Below are 25,185 nucleotides of genomic sequence, written 5' to 3'. Positions count from 1 at the left end.
TCTCCAAGAACAAGCTTACACACTTGAGTATATTTTTAAAGAAAAAAAAAACTAATTAAAGCAACAAAGTAGGGATCTGAGAAAACAGTTTAATTGCTGTAATTTACCTGAGGTTGAGAACTGGCTTTGAACCAAAGCCAGTTTGGTCTAGTGGTTAAGGCAATGGGCTAGAAACCAGGAGACTGAGAGTTCTACTCCTGCCTTAGGCATGAAAGCCGGCTGGGTGACCTTGGGCCAGTCCCTCTCTCTCAGCCCAACTTACCTCACAGGGTTGTTGTGGGGAAAATAGGAGGAGGAAGGAGTATTAGGTATGTTCACTGCCTTGAGTTATTTATAAAAATAAAAGCGGGATAGAAAATAAATTAAAAAATAAAACCTGTTTTCAGTAGTCTGTACAAGGGTTTGTGCAAAGGATTGCAACAGATATAAAACCACCCCCAATTTAATGTACAGCATTGTTTTTTTAATTTTATTTTTTTTAAAAAAACCTTTGCACAGCTAAATTCCCAACAGCAGAGTCTATAACAAACTACTATGTCAAAAAGCCACACATCTGTCATGATTATGTTTGCATCATGTTATCTGAACCAAGTACATAAGTCACAGCATATGCATGATGATGTCCTATGCACATACAGTATTGCTCCCACTGGTTCCCATTCTTTCATGGTTTTCATGGAATTGCTCATTCAGGTACCTGATTCCTTGGGCTGGGGGTGGGGACAGCAAAAACTTACTCAGAACAATGGAACTCTTAATTTCCTCTCCTCCTGAATCTCACTACCCTCTCATCGGGGAAGATGATGATTGTGTTTTGAGAATATATAAAGGTCCCCTACCCAGGAAACCACTAAGAATTAATAGTCCTTTAATTCACTACAGCTACAAATCTATATAGCTACATAATAACATCTTAACAATATGGTGACAAAAATACTGTAAGACCTTAAAAATGATGCATTACTGTAAGACCTTCATAAAAATGATGTATTAGATATTTTTATTATATATTGTAATAATATATGACCTTTATTTTTTAAAATAAATTTAATTTCTATACTGCCTTTCAAAACATGATTATAACATTTATCATCTCATTAAAATTAATATGACTGAAGTTGATCATGGTGACTAATCATTTCTTGCATTTCAGTGATGTTGCTCATCCCAGATATAAATTATTTGGAATGCTAACCCATAATAAAGATGGCAGGTTAAATTAAAGTTGCTTTTTGTAATTGAAACGACTCCTCTAAGCTGCCCCCAAAGTGGGGGAAAATGCCTGCATTCTTTAACTCAGAAAGGAATATGAGATTTTAATCGTAAATCTGTTCTTTGAAATAACGAATGAATAGCACCTCTTGCCTCTAACTATCCTTCTGGCCACCCCACTCACCCCCACCTTGTTTGTTCTCTCTCCCTTCAAAGATGTACTTTTCTTATTCCCCCCCATGCCCCACCCCAATATTACTACACACTGGCACTTTTTCCTTCTCATTCTGTTTTAAAAAGAATGTAGATACATTGCTAAGCTGCTTTCTTACTTGACAGCCTTGGTTCTGCAAAAAACCTCCAGGAGAAAGGTGGTGGGCAGGTGGGCAGAGAGGGGGGAATGAATGCGTATGGCACTACATTTGTGGATTCTCTGGGCTGTGACAGCCTGGCCTTGTGTCAGGCGTACTCTTTGCATTTACCAACACTGAAGCCATGCACACGAGGGTTTCCAAATTAATGGTTGAAATATTCTCCTGTTTTGTGCTTTACCTTCTTCTTCTCTGTCCATGAGTGCAAAATTTTACAAATGCTCACATGGATAAATATATTGGATTAAGTACCAAATTAGATATGACTATGAGTTATATCCTGTTTAGTTTTAATTAATTAGCAATCAGACGGTAACCCTGAAAGAGTCATTCTGGGAGAACAATTTTTAACCTGTTGTCCAATAATAACTGGCCCCATCCAGCTTCACTGTGTATGTGTTTGAGAGGAAGGACATAAATAGCTTCTGTATTTATTCTTCCCCTTCTTCCCAGCTTCCTAATTTGGAGATTTAAGTATTTAATTATTTATTTCATATTTATATAGATTTGGCTGGCAAAAGACCAAAGCATTTTAATCTCATTCTCACTTGGATAACAAGGAAAATCTATCATCTCCATGTAATATATGCTAAAAATCCACTCAAGATTTAATCTTGCATATACAATGGCATATACAATTTGATAGATGTCTAAGAATCTAGGTATTCCCTAAATATGATAAACATTTCCCTCTTTGTTGAGGAGAAAGCTTGACAACAGATAAATAATACTACAGAAATTATAAGGATTTGCACCTTACAAATTCTAGAAAAACAATCCATATATTGAAGATAATCACTTCTGTACTCATAATTGTCCTTTAGTGCTTGAATTTAGACCTTTCACACTTTTTAAAATTTCACTTCTTGCCTAAAATATGCTACTTTGAATCCCAAATCTTCTAAGCAGAATAAAATGTGCATAAATGAATTGTGGCTGCTGAACATGATTTGAGTAGCTTGTTCTATTTGAGACTTAATTTTCTTAACTGATTATACTTAGAAAACCCACCTGCCACAGAGATTTGTTTCCAAGAATTCCTTGTCAGAAATTCATAGGTTATCAGGTATAATTTTGTTTAGCCCAAAAGTATTTTTAGTTCCAATAAAAATGGCAGAAATATGAGTGTTTATTAAAGAAAGCAGATGGCATCAAAATCTCATTCTGATTCCGAATTTTACTACTCTTACTTTATCTTTGTCATAAAGAAGCACATTTTCTTCTTTAATTATGGCAGACACTAAAGAATAGTGTGTATTATAGTATGTTAAAGCTACAGTGGCCTTTAGCCTAGGGAAAACACCCAACAAATTTGTTAAATGTGTGAGTCCACCATACTCTTATTCATACTGATGTTTTGCTTGTACAGGCATGCATTTATAAAACTTAAATATAGTACATGATGGATTTAACATTACTAGCTATATATAATACAGGTGACAGAGATGCAGCTGCCATAAAGGCACTTTATAATATGTAAGCAATCCTTACATGCCAATGGTACCTCCCCCTTGGATGTGACTGCTGAGACAGTGTTACAATTCTGTACCCACTTATCTGAGAAATATCACATTAAACATAATGGAACTTGCTTCTGAGTAGGCAGGAATGCACTGTTATCCCAACCCTATTCCAAAGTTTCAAAATAATTCATCCTTAAATGTTAGTAATACTATCTATTAAGAAGAAAGAGATGGGTATATTCATTTACAACAGAGGTAGGCAATTTTTTTATGGCCAAGTGATACACTTAATATTTTGGGGAACAACAGTGCTGCAAATGAGTAATGCATGTAACAAATAAGGGAGAGGAAAGGATTTTCTATGTTTTAGAGGGCATTTGGCGAGCTGCTTCTTTCTGTGCTCTGCCTTCTCCTCTTTGAAACAAAGCTATGCCTATTTTGGGGCTTCCATTATAATTCTTGTGTTTCCTCTGACCTCAATTCTTGACATTTGTAATCAGATAGAGCTCCAGGAAAATAGGAATGGGAGCTCACATGTCCTGAAGCTTCCTGTCCTTATCATATAATAAACTTTTTAGTGACAAATTATTCCAAAAGTTTTTTTTATTACTGGAAATAATCTTTTCAGCAGAAAAATACAAAGCAGTTGTAAGGTTAACAATGGTAGTATAATATAACAATAGAGTTCCTGAGTGAACAAGTGGGAGGATTTAAGTAGGTAGTTTTAAAAAAAATAATTCCTGAAATTAATTCAATTACTTAGCATGTATTGTGGTTAATTCAAAGAAATGTTAATATGGGTAATGAGGAAAAATTAAACACACACAGATAAATTATTAGCCAAGCAACACAAATGGCACTGAGGATTTGGGTTGTTGTGGTCCCAATTGGTCACAAAACATGCTGAATGGGGGGAAAAAACCCCAAAAGAACACCCTGTCCTGGGATTAACAATATAAATGAGTCCACTGACAGTTTATGATCCTTAATAGTTTTCAAAATCTTGTCCAAGAAGCAGGCTGATGTTTCTTGCTTAGTTCTACGATTAAACACCAACTGTGTTTGATAGAACAACTGATGTTAGTGGTACAATCCCACGTCAAGCTTTCAATCCATGTTGAACAATTGAGAATGGAAGGAAGAAAGGAGGCAAAACCCTGAAGCTACACATAGTTGTTTTATAGTAAGAAACTGACTTTGTACTGATCCCTTTTTTCATTATAAGAGGGTAGTTGTATGCAGTAAACTTCTTAGTAAATAACAGGAAATAATCATTTGAATTCAGCCCAAGTTATTGCTGATGAATTGTTAGAATCACTTAAACTCCAGGGAAGTCAGCTGAGCATGTCTTATCAAGGCACTGAAGCAAAGGATTGTTCATACAAAGGAAACAACATATTTCACATCCAGCATGAACTATAAGCTTGCTACACTGAGTCTGGAGCTGATAGATGTTTCAAGGGTCAGGACATCAGCTATTTTAAAGAAGATTTTAAAGAAAGCAGGAACAATAACAGCAGCAACGTTGATGATCAGTTTTCCTGGAAACTTCATGGTATGCAGTCCAGACAGCAGAATGAATCATGGGGAAAGCACAGTGGGCAGGTTCCAGGAAGCAAAATTATTGAAGTCTAATGATGAAATGTGACAGACACTCCTTCTGGGCACACCTTAGAGTTGCATAAGAGACCTGTTTTATAGTTTCTAGAGAAGAAACTTAAATGTTTATTTCTGAACACAAAAGGTCTTTATCATTCCTACTGCATTCAACTTTATGTTTATGATACTGTTACCAACTTTTATCAACTGTTACTTCCATATAACAAAATGGGTAGAAGCATGCACTCATATGCAGACATTTTTGCTTCTTTTGAGAAACATTCATTCCTCACTGCCCGCCCCCAATAACCACTACCTCCCTACCAGCATTTGCGCATCTTAAAAATCCCTCACCCATTTTTCCCACCTTAAGTAAACATCAAACAAAGGCACAATAATTCATTTACTTGCTCTGATTTTTCACCTGTTCTGTATAACTTGCCATTTCCTCTGTCAAGCTTTTAGTCCATGATAGACAATTAACAAGAATGGAAAAAAAGAAATGAGGCAATTCTCTTCAGTTACACATAGCCTTTTTAATCTTGTTCAATAGATCAATTTTCAGATCTATACTCTTTGTTGCATCATATAATCTGCTGAACATTCACTGCAAATCATTTGGCATTGTCCTAATGCAAAAGTACACTGATTTACATTCTCAGCCAGCACACCTCTAACTAATCCAAATATTCTTAATAAGTTTTCTATAAATACATTCAACAACTAAGGATATATATCCTGTCAAGCTCTTGATCAGTGCTGAACTATTTGCATATGCTTCACTTCCATTACATACATTCTAACTGCTTCAGCAAGCAACCCCAACTCCATATTCAGTCAAAACATTCCATAATTCAAGTTTATTTATTGTATCACACAAATTTTTCATACAAAGTTTATTACACATATAATAAGCTTTTCATATATTTTAAAATTAATTGTGAAGGAAAAAAAATTGCTCTGCATATTCTGTGCCTGCAATAAAATTGCACAGCACTACTCACACTTCACTCACAGTCATCTCTCATATCCTTTTAATCATAATTCTGCCAAACGTTCTTGAGGACAGTTAATAAGCTAATACTGCATTAGTTTTTGTATTCACTCGTGCCTCCTTTCCCTCTATATATGGGAAGAATAAAGGCATTCTTCCAATTATCATACATAGTTACAATTTTCATACACATGGTAAAATACTTACATATCCAGATTATAAGCAAACAACCACATTTTAATCTTTCCCCAGTTATATCATATGTATCTGCTTCCTTATTATTTTTCAACATTCTCACAGCATTTATGACTTCCTTTTCATCCCTTTTTCCTTGGATATTAACATTTACAACATTTCAATTCCACTATTTAACATAACATTATCATTCCTACAGAAATTTCTAAAATACTTGAAATATTCGCACATTTCAGTTCATCCCAAATCATTTCGTTTTTATTTTTATTGCAGTTCCTCTGCCGGAGTCTCCTTGTTGAGCTCTGTTCATCTCCCCTCTCTCTTTTTCTCTCTAAACACATCTATTTTTCTCATCCGAATGTTTTACAGCAACCATCATCTCACATTTTCCTCATCCATTGCCTCTTTCACTTATCATTCACCAGAAGACCTTTTCATGCTTCCTGTGTGAATAACTCCACACTTTTCATTCTGTTCCAAGTAGCTTCCACATCCTTCTTTCCTTACATCCAGTTTCAATTCATTCTGTTGGGAGATTAATTATCTTAATACTTTTACATACAGGACCAATACTTTCTTTTTCTGCAGTTGTCCTACTTCCACTCTAGTTTTTCATTTTTTTTCCTATGTCCATGTTTCAGGATTTGCTCTTATAGACCTGCATCGTACTAAACCCTTGAGTCTCAGAGAACAAATATACTTCATTGAGGCCCAGATAGCTGACTTGGAGAGGCTAATAAAAAACAAAACAAAAAACTTAGAATGATAGCTCTGTTCCACGCCCAGAATGACAACTTCCCTATACCTACAGAAAATGTGTAACTAGGGGAAGTTTCACATTACTCAAAGGAAAGAGAAATTAATGTACAGATATGCTGTGGTGTTGAAATACATCTAAGCAAGAGGAATGCGGTGGGGAGGTGGTAGGAAGCAACTCAGACATAGTCATAGCTGAGTTTATACTAATTGCTGCTTGTTCCAATAAGTGGAACATGCACCTCCTCATGGTTGTGTAAATGGGCATTCCCCCCAATCTTGAGTCAACAGAAAAGTATGTCAATGTAATTTTCACTGCCACCACAGCTGATTTAATCAATCAGATCAGGAATTGTATCCCTACAGATTTAATGAAGGACAGCTTCAGGGCACTAATTGGTGGATTCTTCAGCTTCTTTTCCCCTTCCAGCCAGTGTCACCAGTTGGCAGGAAAAACAATCACCAATCACTCTCCATTCATGAGGCATGGTTGGGGACTCCAGGTGCTCCCTCCTGCTTCATCGTGCAACCTTCTTACACCCCACCATCCAGCCAGATGGGTTTTCCCTCTCATAGGACCAGCAATTTTACCCAAACAAAACAAATCAAAACAACCTGTCAGTTGGGATGGAATTTGCACCCAGATCAACAGAGCATCTTTCTACTTCTCCCATGCCACACTGACCAGTCAGCTGGAACATTTGTGTGTGTTTGTTTAGCCACAGGACAATTGATCTTCTGGGAGAGAAAAAGAAAACCTGGTTGCCAACTCTACTCTGTACAACCTAGGTGTCTCGTATCTCTTGCAAGCCAAAATCAACTGTCCAGTGAGAAGACATATTAACGAATACCTTCGTTAAAAAAAAGTCTACCAGGAGAGCAATATAGCCTATAAAAAAAAATATGTCAGTCAGTATACAGCTCAAGCTAGATTGACAGATCTCCTTGTTTCACCCACCAATATTCCCAATCCTCACTGACCTGACAGCCAGAATTTGTCTGTTTTGACACAGGTACATCGATCTCCTGGAAGAACCAGACTTTCATGAGATGAATATTTCTATTTCAAAATGAAGAAACAAGGATTGCACAGGGGTCTGGGTCCTTTTTCAGCCTAAGTCAAAAAAGCTGCAGAGGGTGTTGTGCAGTGACTGGATGAAGAGGGGACACATATCCACAGTGGACTTTAAGCAGCCAAGAGGAAGTAGGTAGGTTCCTGCCCACGTCATCACCAGGTTCATCAGTGAGATGTTGTAGATTGTTTATATGACAGGACTTGTGTTAGGAGAAAAGGGAAGATACCACTTTAACTATGGAACAACTACAGACAACTCTAGGCTGCCTCTACTGAGGGCTGGGGATTAGATGAAAGCAACATTATAAGATAAACCACTTAAAAATGGTTAGGAGGTGTCTTCATGCCAGAGTAGGCAAGATGCAAGGATAAACCCTAAGTTTTATAATTCTGTTGTTTTCAATTTCTTTCTAGTGCTCATTATGTTATTTATTTATAAAATATAGTTAATATATAATAAAATCCTAAAAGGTATTAGAATACAAATGTAATATTAGATTAAAAACTAACCTAGAAATCAAGTGTATTATGTAATTAGGCTACAATCCTACTTAAATCCATTACACTAACAGCTTATGGACTATAGTGATACATACCCTAGCCAGGCAGTTGTTGAGCAATTATGGCTAAATCAGTTATTCTACCCTAAAAAAGGCAGTAACTTCCTAGCTCAAAAAACAGTATAGTACAAACAAGATGAAAGAGGTAGCCCTGAAAGAGCCTGATACAGTCCATAAAGTTGTGATGGCTCATTGCCTTAGAAAAAAGGAAACCAATCTTGCTGTTAGATGTTTTGCAACAATCCATTTTTGTACAGGATTTCGCTTTTGAATACTTTCTTCTTTCAATCCGATTCAATCCAACCCTTTTTGTTTTAATATACTAGATATTTGCTAAAGAATTCTATCTATCTATCTATCTATCTATCTATCTATCTATCTATCTATCTATCTATCTATCTATCTATCTATCTAAACTATCTCCACACACATACAGACACATATACATATAAAAACAGGCACACAGTAAGTCTTGGTTGTAAAACATAAATCTTTGTGTTTATATAAGCAGCAGCAGATTTGCAGTATAACATACATAATGTAAAAATATATTATGTACAAAATTTTATTAGCATAGCATTTCTTTTAAAAATTAATAGGTACCAACAATCGAAGAATCTGGAATTATGGTAGCATGCATGTCTCTTGTCATATTTGATTTTTCTTTCAACTTTGATTGAAGTAACGTGTGTTCCACTACACCAATTCGTATGTCCATCTGAACGGTTTCTTGCTTCAGTTTAGTTAAAGCCTGTTTTATCTTTACTAATGGAGCTATTGAAAAGAAAATATAAAACAGTACATTTTTTTCTTTCAGTTTACTGCAAAGTTATTACCCTCCCCCCCCGATTCAATCTTTTTTAAACAAGAGAGCTAAATGAATAGAAGAATGACAATATTCTGGAAACATTCTCTAGATTATCATTTCACATCAAAGCTATTTATAAATCAGAATGTATTTTCCACCTTCATGACATTTTAGATTTGAAGATATACATTAAAAATGTACATATATTTCCAGTAGTTCTGGAGATAATACAGAATATTCTATTTGAAAAATGCCTGCATATTATCTCAATGTATTTTATCAACTTTACTTACTTTCACCAATGTCTTCAAAATTAAGTAACCCTCCCAATCTTGAAAGGACTATAATGATGATTCAGCAATAAACAAGAAACCTATTACATTTTAATTCCAGATAACATTTAGTTTTCTGAAGATATAAAAATAGAATTAAACTGCAACCAGTATCTTCTATATATCTTTCACAGCTGAATAGCCTATTTCTGCACCTGTTATACAAATGAAAACATCCCAGAAGGTGGCAGGGACAAAGCACTTCCATTACATTGCCAAGAAAATAACACAGGTGTGTCCATGAAGTCACCAAGAGTAAGTTCAATTCAAGGAAGGCCTTACATTTTCATGAAGTTAAAATTATTGAAATATGACACCTAGTTAAATTCCCCAACATAAAATCCACACATAATTTAGCTTTTCTGGACATCTTTTGTTCTGTATTAAGGCTTTTGCTATTGATCTAAGGCTAGATAATTACAAAGCAATTCAGAAAATGGAAATTTTGACAGTCATGCATTATGCTAAACATATTATGGCTTGTTAGGTTTTAGCCTCCAAAACCGTGACTTAACATAGTGTGATGGAATGTGTTCCTGAGGGAGGGGTTGATGTGATGGAATTCAGTGCCACCGCTGATTCCCAGGAAGGAGGGGGCGCATTCCAGGCAGACAAGAGGATTCACAGTCCGGAGTCTGTTGCTGGGAAAGTTAAGAGGTTCAAGGCAGCTCCGCCCTAGAGTCTCCCAGGTTATTTACCCTTAGGTCAGTCAGAGTAGCTTTAGTCTGGCAAGATTCTGTCTGCACGGTGAAATCAATAAAGAACTTGAGTTTGGAATATACTGACTTGACACTGTTCTTATGCCAACCCTGACACATAGTGTGAGAACTCAACCTACATTTGGGGAAGAATCTCAAGAAAAGACCTCAGAATGCCCTTACCTCCATCAGTCATACTGCTTCCTTTTTCTTCCATTTCTTGTTTTACTTTCTCTAATTCTTCAGTAATCTTAGAAAAAATAAACAAACAGGTTATAATACTTTCACCTTGAAATTAAAGATACCTCCTTCCCTTCCACACAGAAAGACCTTTTTTTTTTTTTACACTATCAACCTGTTGTTGGGGTTAAGTTGACTCCGTTTTGCTCTGTGAGAGCACCAGACTAATATATTAATGTTATTGATATCAGAATTCAAGAACAGTTGGGTTATCTCAACCCCCATAAAGTCAAGCAGGAAAGCTAGAGTATAAAACAGAGCAGAACCTCCCCATTCCCTTCCAAGTGAAATACTAAGCTCACTGGAAATAACAGAAGAGATTCAATTTACTGTAGTACAGTCCCCAAAACACAAACATAAGAAAATGGTGTTGAAGGCTGTACTATGAAAATACTCTTATTTTCAAACAAACTAAGGAAAGAATGGAAACAATGGTTTGTGGAATTCTTTCTAACCTCTTTAGCAGGAGTGGCCACAGAATGCATGTGTACACTGGAAGGAATGGGGCAAACTATAAATGCTCCTAACTTTATTTATGGCCAGGAGGAAGGGGCTTTGAATAGAGGAAGCATTCTGAGCTGCTGCCCAACTGCCTCTCCCGTAGGCATACGTTGGAGAATTCTTTGCCTGGATTTTTCTTTCTATTCAGCCAGCAGCTGTTTGGGGAGAGTTATCTTGCTGATGGACAGACAGGCAGAGAGAGATGGAAAGACAGAGTCCTGAGCCCCTTCACATGATTTCTTTCCAATATTCTGTTGGGTTCAAAAGAATAAAAAGTAGTTTTTGATTTAAAATGTGTCTGGAGGCTGTGGGGGCCTGGATGAGGAACAACAGACTTCAACTTAACCCTAGCAAGACTGAGCAGCTATGAGTCTTAGGCACCCAGGATCCAGATCTAGAGAGTTTCCATTTTTGTTCTGGGTGGGGCTGGACTTTCTCACTCAGACCTATGCAATTTGAGGGTCCTCCTGGACTCATAATTGTTGCCTGAGGAGCAGATGGGAGATATGGCCAGGAGGGCCTTTGCAGAGGTGCTGCCTCTGGAACAGTAGTGTAGAGAGTAAGGAAGATGACCTTGATGGAGATATGCAAGTTTCATTGCCCAGGCAAAAAGGGCTGAACTATTTTTAAAGTCCAGAACAAGATAACATGTGGAAGTGACAGACAGACGCTTCCCTAATTCACAGAAGTATAAGGAGGAGGAGTTGTAGCACAATGAGACTTAAATGATTTTATTATAGCCAATCTAAAAAAAATGTTTTAGCCTTCCCATGGAGTTGATTTTCTCATTGTGTCTACCTATTGGGGCTGACAAACATCCCTCCAGAAATCCGTATGGCTCCCACCCTGATGTTCTGCAAGTCTTTGAAACTCAGCTTTGCTCCCAAGCCTAGCAGAGAGTTCATTATCTTTCTCTTTTCTTTTTATTGTTCTTGACTTTTAAAATGTAAGCCTCCCAAAATCATCTGGAGTTGGGCAGCCTGTGATAGATAGATAGATAGATAGATAGATAGATAGATAGATAGATAGATAGATAGATAGATAGATAAAAAAAATCTGTAAGAAGCCTTACATGGCACAGGACTGGGTTATTTGAGGAACCACCTATCACCATTTATTTCTGCCTGTCCCTCTAGGTCATACAGGGTGGGTATGCGCCAGGTCCCCCCTTTGAGGCAATGTCATCTAATGGGACCTATGAGATGTGCATTCTCTGTTGCTGTGCCCATACTCTGGAATGAGCTCCCCGTGTCCTAACAGTCAGAAATCACGCTGAGACGAGGAGTAGGTCTCTAGTGTTTATTACTGCTACAGAATCCTAACAAACTGAAGAAGTGTGGGAAAAACTCAGACAGATAAACCCCAAAAGTTAAGGCGGGTCTGATCTGTGTCTCTTTGAATGGCTGCTTAATTCCTCAGTACTACGCATGCGTTTTCCCCCCTGGACAGAGGCCCCCTCCTGCTCGCCATCAGTACTCATGACACCCCATTAAGGTTCAGGTGGCCCTGACTCTATTAGTTTTTGATAGAGCTGTGAGGACCTGTTTTTTTTTTCCACGCATTGGCCCAGGATAGTAACTGAGCCTTTTCTGCTCTTAGAACAAGTGCTTGTTTTGCTCAGTCTTAGCTGTGTGTGTGTTTTAAAACCAATATAACATAAATTATTTTTTAATTCTGATTATTTTTATTGATGTATGCTACCCAGAATCATAAATTATGAGTTGTGTGGCCTTATATATTCTCAAAAAACTACAAATAAAAATACTTTTCCTACTCTTTTGAAAGATTTTTGGAGAATGGACCCCAACTTGCTTTATTTTTTTTTCTTTTATGTATTCTCAAGAACCAAAAGTGAGACAAACAGCAGATAGGTAAAAGAGATTCACTTACTGAAAAACTAAGGGCTGTTCCGAAAACCATCTCCTAGCCAGTATCATTCTTTTCTAAAATTGTTTGTCACCCAAATATCAAGAAATATTCTATGTTCACACTAAGACATAAGGTGGTTTGTTTGGTGATATATTCTGTAAAGTATACCAAGTCTTTTTGAATCGTATTTAAATTTTGAGAGCATAACATGAGCACTCTCACAAAATGGCTGCAATAAGGGCATGGCCCATTACAGAACATTTATTTATAAGAAATTAAAAGGGTTAAGATAGCTTCTCACCATCTTCTCTAGTCTCCCAAGACAGGTGACTCTATCACTTGTTTACCTTCTACTATTTTACTGAGCAGATGGCCATACTTACAGTCAAAACATTAGCCATGTATCTTTTTTTTTTAAAGACTTTCTCGAGAGTCAATGCAATGCCCAGAGGCATTTTTTAAAAATTAAGATGATGACTGAGGCTAGACTTTGCTTACAGCATGCTTATTTCCAATTTCATTTTTTAATTAATATCTTTTAAAGGTGGGGCATGGAGTATGTACATCAAGAAACATGTCTGAATCATGCACATTGGTGTCCAATATTCCACAACAGTACCAAAAACTCTAAGCACTGTATGAACTCAGCCACTGAGGACAGTAAACCATGGTTTATGGATTAGCCTATTATGTGAAGCAGACATTTATGGCTTTAAAAAAGTAATGGTTTAGCTCAAATAGAAGCAGTGTGAGTGTTAGAACACAAGAGATGGGAAATCCACAGAAGCCAAAACTGTGAAATATATCAGCAATAGCAGCTTGAGGAGGGAAATCTTGTTCTTTGAGACACTAACATCTGGCTGTTGCTGTTGCAGCAGCCTCTACAACCTGGCACAGTCTTGAATGGTCAGAAGCACAATAGCAGCTAGAATATCTGCCGTCTAAAAGAAAAAAAAACATTATCCTTCTTTAGTAATGCTTGTCTGTTTTGTTATCTTTTAGATGTAGTATAAGTGGAGTTGAGAATTTGTTTTTAAGAGGACTAGAGATACTCAAAGTTAGATTATGTATACATATACAAGGTCAGTAGTTTTGCTTTCCCATTATTTTCAGTACAGTAAAGTAGATTCCCCAAAGCAGATCTGCCATTTGGCAAGATACAGTGGCCAGTTCAAGTGGGAGACAAATAAGGATTACTTAGCTACCACAACCACCTTAGAGCAAGGTATTCCAGCTGGCAAGAGGCTACGGGTGGAAAGAGCAGTACTGTTGTGGCAGCCAGCCAAGTCAAACAGATGGAGAACAGGCCGGTTGCAGCAGCACTGGGTTCTTTTATGCCATTCTGCCTCAATGCTTAATAAAGTAAACATAATTTAAAATCAAGTGAAAATGGAAGAGGGTAGATGAGTCACACGCAGACAACTGACCCTTGCTGAGAAATACATAGACTATGAAGTGGTTCAGGCTTTTAAAAAAACTCTTCTTCTAGTACTGCAAACTGCTGCAGCCCACAGAAATCTAACAAGCTTAGTTAGGTTATACACTCACTTTGGCATATGAAAGACCCACTACATACTGAAAACCAAGATGATAGCTAAAATGGAAGAAATACACAAACCATAACTAATATTTATTTATCAAATTTATTTGGCTGCCCATCTCACAAGAAGTGACTCTGGGTGGGGTACAGCAAAAAGTATAAAACAATAAATATGTCAAACCCAGTCATATTAAAAAAAAAAAAAAAAGCAGCACACACAAGAGATTCGATCAGCAATGGAGCCACCTCAAGATCTCACCAGACCCGAGACCCGCAGGCCTGATGACATAGCCAGGTCTTGAAGGACTTCTGGAAAATAAGGAGGGATGGAGCTAATATATTTTGTCAAGTTTAGCATAATTGTAAGGAAGAGCATCATTGGAAGGAAAAGATTACTTCAAGCTGGAAATTTATGAATTAGTCAGAGGAAGTGGTATCATAGGTAAAACAGCACTGTGTCTCTGAATTTCAGATGCAAGACTTTTCAATCTCATTTATCCATGACGATAATACATAATACCATGTCCAGGGGCTTTTTCACAGGATAGCTCCTATGACACTAGAGATCTTGCTTTAATAGTTACACTTACAATAGTTCTGTTAAAGGAAGGCTTCATACCCAGTATTTCCTTTCTTCTGTCTATTGACATATGGCCAAGACACGTGCACTTTGTTCAATTCTTCATCCAGAAGAATAATCAAGAATGCAAAGTGGATAAATGAGAAAAGTTCTATTATATAGTTTAATTTGATGCTGATGAAACACTCATCAGAGGCCCTGCCTAGTCCTTTTAGTCATGCAAAGTTATACATTCATTTATTTAATATTAATGATTTTATAAAATTTAAGTTATTTGAAAAGGAAAGGCAGTAATTCATTTATCCTGAACCATTTCACAGAAGCAGAGTACAGTAAATCATTTAACTGAGTTTAGTGAACTGGCTCCAGGGAGAGAACTGACAGAAGTGGAAATTTCAAATGTCCACTCAGAGTGCTCTACATTTCAAACCATACAAGTTATAACACACCAGGCCTTCATGAATACTTCAGGATAAATCCATTGCTTAAGTTTCAAACAGGCATCCGTAAGTTAAACACTTAACTTTGTCACAAACATGCTAAAACACCATATACTATAGACTGAAGTAGTGGCCTAGCACCACTATTTTAATATAGCGAAATTTTATTTATTTATAAGATTTATATGGCTGCCCATTTTATACAATATAACCTTGGGCAGCTAATGAAAATCAATCCAATATAAATATGATAAAAGATACTAACAGAAACCTCACACAATTAAAAACCATCACACTCTAATCAAGGCACCATAATAAACTTACACCAATTTCACATGTGCTGGCCCAACTCCCTTCCTGGCTCAGCACCTGGGCAAAGACCAGGTCTCCATGTTCTTTACTGAACTTTGATTGAACAGACCTAGACCCTGACAACCTCCAGATATCTGTTCAAGCGATCCCCATCCAGCCTGTGGTGGTAATATATAACTGAGTGATTCTACATACTGATGGCATCTCACCCAAACTGCCAGATGACCTCTCCAAGTAGCTTCATACAGAAGTTAAATGACACTGGGGATATCATCAAATCCTGTGGTACCCCATACTAGAGCAAGCATGGCTTCAAACATTGCATCTCATGATTACAGGCTGGAATTGCCCACTCAGGAGCAGAACTACTGACTCCCAGTCCAGTAAGATACCATGGTCAATGGTATCAAATCTGCCAAAAGGCTTAACAGGACCAAGAGAGATGCACTACTCCATCAAGGTACAGAAGAAGGTCATCCACCAGGGTGACCAATGCTGTTTCCATCCCATGAATGAGTCTAAATCCTGACTGACAGGATCTGTAGCTGAGTGCCATTACTTTAGCAACAATCTTCTCCTAAAAAGAAAAGCTTGGAAACTAGGAGAAAGTCATCAAAACAGCTGGGTTAAGGGAGGTTGTCTTCAAGAAGTTCAACTTAAAAAAAAAAAAGTATAATCCCCTCTCCTAGAGAAGCATTGACAATTTTCCAGCTGCTCATCCTTCCTCAACTACCCAAAGGAGTCAGGAAGAACATGGAACAAACGTACAGGTAGCAGAACTCATACTACAGGGGATCTTAATCACTTCTTTGGACTTGATAAGCTCAAATGAATGCTCGGTAACAACACAAGATCCCATTGCGGATTCTGTCCAAGCAACATCCATCCCAAAACTTATATGAACAAATTTAGCTGCCAAGACATGCTCAAAATCAACCAGTAAACCTGGAGGTGCCTTCTCCCACCCATCCTTCCCTAAAAGGATCCAGATAACTTGAACAGGAATGCCAGGCAGGAATCTTCAGATGCAGTAAGCATGAAGAACTGATATTTTGCCACTCTTATTACCACCATGGAGGCTTGAGGCCAAGCTCTTATCAGTGCTCAGTTGCATCCACTTCAGGTTTTGTGCTACCATTACTCTGGGCATCTTTTCAATTGCTTCATTTCCCACAGCTTCTCAGTAAACACATGGGACCAGTGACTGAGCAGAAGCCTTACAGGAGCAGTTTTATCAAATACTTTGGCTGTCTTCATATTCCAAAGATTGAGTAAGTGTGAGACACAACTACCTGCCAAGTTGTCAGGAAAACTCCCAACAACCCTTTGAAAATCATCCAGTGCCTACGGTTAACCAATTCTATCCATGCAGAAGTTTAGGATGACTATGAGACCCACTTCAACAAGAAAGCAATCTCAATGCTGAGGGAAACAGATGTCACTATCCACCATCTCCAATCACCCCTCATCTGCTCAAATGATTATACAACAGGAGCCCACTCACACGTCTCGAAGCTGAGATTACTTGGAACAGACTCATGGTTGCCATGGAGTTCATGAACTCAGAAGCTGTACCAAAAACCAACCTCCCATTGGTTGGAAAATGCAGTCCCCCATGACTATCAGTCTTTACCAGACTTTTGGAAATAATGAATCCCTGTCTCCACAATTACTCCATTATTTTTAGTACAGTATATTTAAATATGAGGGGAAACACATAGGCATTCGGTTGATATCTGACAATAGTACCCAAGGATAAAAAAGCAGTACCTCAGATAGAATTCTTGTCCTCTCTGTCACACCACCACTTCCTTGTTGATATTTCTCTTTGGCCTGTTTGGGGGAAGGGAGAGGGAGAAATATCAGGAAATATTTTTATCAGGCAAAGAATTTCTATGAAAATATTCTTTTTCAGAGGAACAACCCTAAATGTGAACATTTCCTATATTTTTATGATTTGAGTTATAATTTAAAAACCATAGCATTCAGTTAGCAATAACAGTGACACAGTATTGCAAAAATAGTTTGAAAAGCAAAATAGATTACCTCACTCAAAAGTGCCTGTGCAGAACGATATTCTTGAACCAAATGTTCCAGCTGATTGTTAATATACTTTTCTCTACTGCTAACCTTTTCCAAAGTTCTGCTGATTTCATTATGAAGCTTGTCAAGATAGCACTGTAAAGGTATTACATGCATGTTAATTATCACTGAAGATTGACTGGGATCTAAAGTTCTGCTGACCTATTCAACAGCTTCAATATGTCCAATGGGATTTTTTTTTCACTTTTTCATTTGGCCATTAGTCTATGTTCCATGTCCAAACAGCCTTTGAAAACTTTAAAACTATCAAGTTTTAAAACCAGACTGATTTGAAGCACTAGAAAAATACAAACTCAAAGAGCGTTTTGGAAAGTCCTTTGGAACCCAGTAATACCATACTGGAAAAAATACTTTCAAATGTTGAAATTCTGGAAACACCCAACACTGGATCCAAAGTCCTTAAATAAAAATACTTAGGCTATTTTTCTATCCTGCTTAAGTCTGCTTGTGTCAAGGAACATAAAATAAATCCTAACACTAAAAATAGGGTGTATTCAATAGTTTCTAAATTATTTTGCATTTGAAAAGTGTAAATAATGAAATGGGATGTATGCTGTTAGACTTCCTGAGTCATTCATCAATCTACTCTGACTCCCATTTTCAACAGAAAAACAGCATATATATTTAATATTTAGTTAATTATGACAGTAAAACAATTATCACTGTACACCTGAACTCTTTAAACACTTTTGTAGCCTCAACAATCATTCATATTTGTTGCTCTGCTTAAAATTCAGTCAATGAATACTGCAGCAAAAATGATCTTGCAATTGTGTCTGCATCTCAGAATGAGAGCTAACAGTATGCAGTGATGTTCATCTGCTCCTCACTGATGTCAAAAAGCTTAATATTAAACATAAAATTCAATTATTAGGAACCATAAAGTTTCAAATGTTAATACAGATCACTACTTTCAAGCTTGGAGGCTGGCACGTTACTGATCATCAGCTAACATCTCTTAAGAAGAAAAACTTGATGATCTCAAAACGCTGAAGACATCTAATTTGAAAGCAAACCCTTCCTATAACATGTTGCTCCCAAACCCAGTTACTACCAGAAGTCTCATAAAATAGCTAGCATATAAAAAATAGCCAGTTGGCACAGACAGCCCAATTCAGAAGGAAAACAGATGCCTGGAAAATACTTTTTATTCCCTAGAAGTGGTTTCAAGGAGAAAGCTGATGCTATAGGCCTTGACAATGGTTGGTGGAAATAATGTAACAACATACAACTAATTAACAGCATGAAGTACCTGAATTACCACAATGTCATTCAGAATACCACTTCTGAATTACATGTCATACTTACGCGGGTATCTTTTAAAGCTGATTCAATTCCATCTTGGTGTTGATGCATTTGATCCACGTGGATTCGCCAATCCTAAATTAAAATTTAAAAAAGCTTGATACACAAAGTTGTGCTTTTCTCCATGTTTCTCTAATAGTATCTGAGTGAGTTTGCACTGTATTTACAAATATGCCATTTTCAATCCAAAGATTGCAAAGGTTGTTTTAGAATAACACAATATGAAAACCTAGTATACATTTGTGATTCAGCATAAACTGTGATCATCACTGCCAATGAATGGAAGACAATTCTTAATTATAAACATTCCTATTCCAATTCTAACAAGGTTTCAATACTAATATTGATTTCAATTTCACACTTGTCTTCTGGTACATCAAACTGGAATTGGAATACATTTACCAATTTATTTATTATGTTTATTTATATGCTGCCCCTCTCCCAAGGTTCTGGGTGCTTTACAAATAAAATAAAATAAAATCCCACAAAGCAGAGCACACAAAAAATGCCTGCATTATCAAACCCAAGTCATGATAAAATCCCAAACAAAAATGACAGCCCAGCATCTTCACTAAAACCGAAAAGGTCTCCTGAACAAGATAATTCTAACTGCCTTGTGAAAGGCCAATAGTGAAGCACCAGGCACAAAGACCTTTCCAAAGTGTTTAGGACACCACAGATAAGGTCTACCTTCAAGTCCATGTCCCCTTCATCTCTTGTGAGTCTGGGATCATAAGCATTTCCATCACTGATTATTGTACAGAGTGTCAGAATGTACCTGGAGAAGGTTCCCAAAATAAAAGGGGCTGTACTGTGTAGGGCTTTAAAGATTAAACTGGGCTCAGAAAGCTACTGGAAACCACTGCAGCAACTAGAGAATAGGTAAAAGGTAAAGGTAAAGGTTCCTGTTCAGTCATGTCCAACACTAGGGGGCAGTGCTCATCTCCGTTTCATGGTTTAAGAGCCAGTGTTGTCCAAAGACACTTCCGTGGTCATGTGGCCAGCATGACAGTCACGGAACGCTGTTACCTTCCCGCTGAAGCAGTACCTATTTATCTACTTGCATTTGCATGCTTTCAAATTGCTAGGTTGGCAAGAGCTGGGGCAAGTGCAGGAGCTCACTCCATCATGTGGTGCTCAGGTCTCGAACTGCTGAACTTGCAACCTTCTGGTTGACAAGCCTGGCGTCTTAACCACTGAGCCACCACGCCTCCCAGAGTATAGGTGCTACGTTGCAATAGCAGCTCTCCTCTGCTTGCAGTCTGGCCACTGCATTCTGTAAGGCTCCACTGGTCAGTTTCTGCTTGCCATTACAGCAGCAGCCATGAACCCGATAGATCCCTCTGGTCAAGCACTTGCTCCTTCAGGGGGAGGATAACCCCATCTAGAGCAAAAATCAGAACCAGACTGAAACACACTATTTCTGGACAGTCAATAATTTTGGATTGGATTTAGGATCCAATCTGAGCCTGTTTTGTTCTATTCAGTCCTTCAGCTTCCAGATACTAGATTAAGACCTCCATGGCATCTCCATCCCTGCTGGGAATGGAGATGTGTAACTATTATCAATATAATGGCAATAACTTACTTCAAGCCAATAGATGTCTTATTCAACTGGTTTTATGTAGATGGTAAATAGTATAGGGAGAGAGAGGAGCCCTGTAGGAATCCACTGAAGCAACCATGGACTCAACTGTTCCTCCCCATGACTACCATCTGGAACTGCCACTTAGGAAGTTATGAAGCCACCTTAGACTAATGTCCTTATTCCAAGGTTCTGTAGGCAATCCATACGGATATTACAGTTGATAATACTAAAACCTGTAACAGGTTTAAAAGAACCAGGAAAAGCACATTCTCTCTATCCAAGTCCTGACAAAGGTCACCTACCATAGCAATCAATGCTGCTTCTGTATCATGTCCACATCTGAATCTTAACTGAAGGGATCTAGATTATCTACTTAATCTAAGATTCTCTGTAGCTGACATGTCATATTCTCTAACGTCTTCCCCAAAAAGGAAAGATTGGAGTGGAAATTATATGTTATGGCTGGATAAAGCGACTACCTTTCAGGATAAAATGGCTTCATTAAATAATAAATAAATGATCATTACAATAATGAATAATTCTATGTTCATTAACAATGCTGTCATTATTGTATGGTTCAAGTTTATTACTACAGAATTTAAGATAATTTTCGTTAACTTATACTTGTAATTAAGAATGCCCGGAAATAAAACTTTCACAAAGATCACCATATATGGAACCCATGAAAGATTTAAGAAATTCAGAAAGAAGCTTTTGAATTAGGAGAAGGTTAATGTAGATATGCTTCAGCTGAGTCAATATGGAAAATATTTAAATGCACATGCGCTACCCAGAAGAACAAGTTGAAAAGTGAAAGTAAAAGGTTTCCACATGTGTAATGTAAGATTCCATCCCCACTTTTTTTTTCTTCCAGGCAGCCCTCTCTTTCTTCCTAGTTGCTTCAGAGCGGACTTCAGGATGGTGGTGGGATGATATAGAATTTATTCATTACTCTTTCCATCATAATGATGAAAGCTGTTCAATTTGCCTTTCACATTTGTAGGGTTGTGGAGATCATTCAGTGAGGTTCTAGATACCCATACCCTTCTTCAAGTATACATAGCTTCATTCCATTAATGGATATATTAATGCACACGCATGCCCAGAAGGCTTCAAGAAAGATAAAAAGCAAATGAGTCTTTAAGTGGTCTGAACTGTTTTGTGCCTTTGTAGTAAGGATCCAGAGGGGCACATCAGTTACAAATTTTATGATCTGCATAAACCTATTAATTTGATACCAACTTTATTTACTGTATTTTTATCCCATACTTTCTCTAACAGGCCTCAAAATAACACTCTAACCTTATGGTAAATTTGTATAATAGAACAGAAGCTAAGTGCTAGTAACTTCCTTAGCTTAAGGGGAAAAGGAATCCATGTACCCAAGAGGGCACATGTCACCCAAACAAGGCTCCTGGATCAGCAGAGGGCAGAGAAGTATTGTCACCTCGCTGCTGTTATTGCTACAAGGTAGGCCTTAATAGAGACTCTAATCGGTATTCAGTTGAGTTCGTCCCTTGTTGAGCACCAGTGACACTCTAGACATCTCTTCTCCTGTTTCATCCGCCTCAACTCTTCATGCAGTGATGGATCCATGAGTCGGGAGATGTCACATAAGTGCAATCTGATCTAAGGCCTCAGCAGCCCTCTTGTTCCAAGTGGCAACCAAGGTGTCAGATGGACTGTGCAGCAGACCAGCAGGAACCCCCAGCTCCCTCTGAAACCCAGCAGGGTTTATCAGGCACCAAGGGTGGACCAATCTAATAGGTCCTGCCTCCCTGCAGTGGATAATTCCATGAGTATCAGGGCATGAACTGACCATGACAAGGGATACACTAAAAGTTCCCCCAATACCAGATCACATTACCACCGCTCCAACAGGAAAACTATATCAAATGTGTATCACTGTCCCATGTCAGGCTCTGGATAACCTGGGATAGCCATGAACTCCTCAGCCACCTCAGACGCCTCTCCCAGAGAAGCTAGACAGAAGTCCCCCAAGACCATAAGTCTGAGGAACTCTGCCAACCCAGAAATGGAGTCAAGCAGCTACACAGCATGGAGGCTGGTACAGTAGCAACAATCACAACTGATCCCCAGAGCCCAACTTAGTGAACGGGGTTTCACATCTGGCAACCTGCGAAACAGTGCCCCAAAGCATGAAGAGTCTCCTGGATGGGAATCACCATACCACCACCACTACCCTGAAGTCTTGGCTCATGACACACCTGAAACCCAGCTGGGCACAATTCCAACCCCCCCCCCACCCAACCAGGTCTCAGTAACACATGCTAGGTTGGCCCTCTCATCTGTGATTAAATCACAAATATAGGAGGCCTTATTACAGACCAACCTGGCATTTAGTAGCAGCAGCCAAAACCCAAGGCCTCTGAAGGTACACTGACTGGGCTTAGGGGTTGAGTTCCGGGAGCTGGAATACGGAACCACTATAAGGCACCAGGCCCATGTTCTCCAAGAGTGGCCTGCTCCCAGTCGCCTGCCATACCTTCCCAAACCCATCACCACCGTGATATTCTGACCCGCCCCAACCTCCTGAGGCCCCAACATCCCCTAATCCAACCCCCACTGGTTCCCAAGGCAGGGAATCCCCTCCGGTCCTCACTACCTACATCCAAGAAAGGGAGGGGAAGATGAGTCCCCTGAGGCACTTCAGCCCTAGCCTCAGCACCATCAGAGACACCAACAACCACCTCTCCTCTCCACCCAACAAATTACCCCTACCAGTCGCTCAGTCCACACCCAACCCCAAACCAATTCTGCCCAAAAGAACAATGTTTCAATTCTTACTCACAACAAAACTGTCCTATTTCATTCCAGGTACAAAACAAAGCTTTTGATTTGTTTCAGGCATGGAATACCAAAATCTGTGCAATGAATGTTCCACCTACAAAACTTTTTACACATCCGAACATTCCTCCATGCCAGTGTAAAATTGTACAGGTTTGCAAGGAAAAATCTTTAATATATATGCACCTCAATTGAATACTCAAGGTGCAGACTTTAAAGATGACAAGTGTAATTATAGTAACAAGAAAGCCACATAATTTAGCAGAAATGTTCTGAATAAAAAATGATAATTGGAAGTGTGGGAAGGCAGCAAGAAAGGACTTGCAATACTTGAATAAACTGAATAAATAAAGTGCAATCTCTTTACCATCTAAAATAATGACCATTCTGATTTCATAGAATATACTCTGCAAAGCTGCAGCTATCCATTGACTGCATTGAATGTTGGTTTCAGAAAATCACTATTTTTTTCTGCCCGCATTAATTGTGATGATGGGCAGCAATGAAAACTTTGGTGTTGCATGATAAAACATAAGGTCACATGTGACATACAAGAAAGCAGCAATGTGATTTAGTAATTCACTTGATATGTAGAGAATAACTCAAGTTAAGTACATGGTTTCAACACTGCACAGAAAAGAGAGACAGTACAATTCAAGAGAGAAAAGAGTTGAGTGAGGTGAACAAGAACTGAATTCCCAACCAGTTTAATTAAAAATAAATAGAAGAACCAGAATAAATGGAATCAATACATTTAATACAATAATGAATGGTAGTTATAGCCAGTCCTTGAAGTCACTGCCACTGCATCACCCCCGTGGTCATGTGATCAAAATTTGGGTGCTTGGTAGCCCATCCACATTTATGACTGCAGTGTGTGCTTCATCTCCCCCCACCCACCTATCTCCACCATCTCTGCCCTTTTGGCTGCCCTGCACTCTGCTGCCACCTATCCCTGCTGGCCCCCGCTGACCTTCGCTGTCTTCTTCCTCCCACTGATGAGGCATGCCTGGCTGAGGCAGCTGCTGGTCCTTTACAAGCCAGCTGGGAGTTGAAATGGAGGGAATGCAGCAGGACAGGAGAAGTGTACGGTCCTTGCTTAATGACCACAACTGGAACTACTGGAACTGCCATTACTAAGTGATGCAGTCACATGATATTTCACCTAACCACTTCGCTTAGTGACAGAAATTCTGGTCCCAATTAGGGTTGATGAGCAAGGACTACCTGTACATAGCAGCCATGGGAAACCTGTGACTGTCAGCACCTGATCATTTGAGCATTCACACAATCACAGTCAGGAGGCTGGGATTCCTTTAACTGTTTTAATGAAGTGTAATGAACGGTACAGAAGGCAAGCTGTGAATAAAGATTTCCCGCTCAAACCTAACTTAAAACTACATTCCCTTAGTTAGTCCCCTTTCCCATGAAACCATGTCACCCCCCTCCCATCCAGATGGAATTCCTGGGATATCTCAACCCCGTGTCCTTGATGTCTTCCATAGCCATAATAAACCACTTCACACTCCAACTTCTCACCCCCTCCCATCTGGCGACATGGATTCCATTCCTTGGAGAGAAGGAAATGATGGTAGATGCTCCGATAAGGGTTTTTGTAAAACCTTTGATTGGGTGGATCTGACAGAGACCCTCATAAGAGCCCAACCTAGAAGTGAGTAGTGTAGAATGCTGAGAGCTGTAGCTCAGGAACCACTTAGGCTGATTAGAAGATCAATATCCACGATATGTTGCTTAAGAATACTTCTGGTATTTTCAAAACCTAATGAGCAAATGTGAGGTATTAACAGTGAAGAAGATTAAAAAACGACTGGATGA

At 38.5% G+C, this 25,185-nt stretch overlaps 1 protein-coding gene across 1 annotated transcript in view; it reads right to left on the bottom strand.

Moving 5' to 3' along the window:
• Nucleotides 1-5,494: 5,494 nt before the first annotated feature.
• Nucleotides 5,495-25,185, bottom strand: part of IFT57 (intraflagellar transport 57) — a 48,144-nt gene continuing 28,453 nt past the window's right edge. The window contains exons 7-12 of the mRNA XM_063305582.1: nucleotides 18,957-19,028; nucleotides 17,592-17,723; nucleotides 17,316-17,378; nucleotides 10,247-10,313; nucleotides 8,829-8,999; nucleotides 5,495-7,328 (exon numbers count right to left, since the gene is read on the bottom strand). Coding sequence (XP_063161652.1) covers nucleotides 7,306-7,328; nucleotides 8,829-8,999; nucleotides 10,247-10,313; nucleotides 17,316-17,378; nucleotides 17,592-17,723; nucleotides 18,957-19,028 — 528 coding nt within the window. The 3' untranslated portion in view covers nucleotides 5,495-7,305. The remainder of the gene's footprint in view (nucleotides 7,329-8,828; nucleotides 9,000-10,246; nucleotides 10,314-17,315; nucleotides 17,379-17,591; nucleotides 17,724-18,956; nucleotides 19,029-25,185) is intronic.

This window comes from Candoia aspera, chromosome 5 (assembly GCF_035149785.1).
Source record: "Candoia aspera isolate rCanAsp1 chromosome 5, rCanAsp1.hap2, whole genome shotgun sequence".
Lineage (NCBI taxonomy): Eukaryota > Metazoa > Chordata > Lepidosauria > Squamata > Boidae > Candoia > Candoia aspera.
The sequence above is the reverse complement of the archived record's forward strand: the minus strand, read 5'-3'. Positions and strand labels throughout refer to the sequence as shown.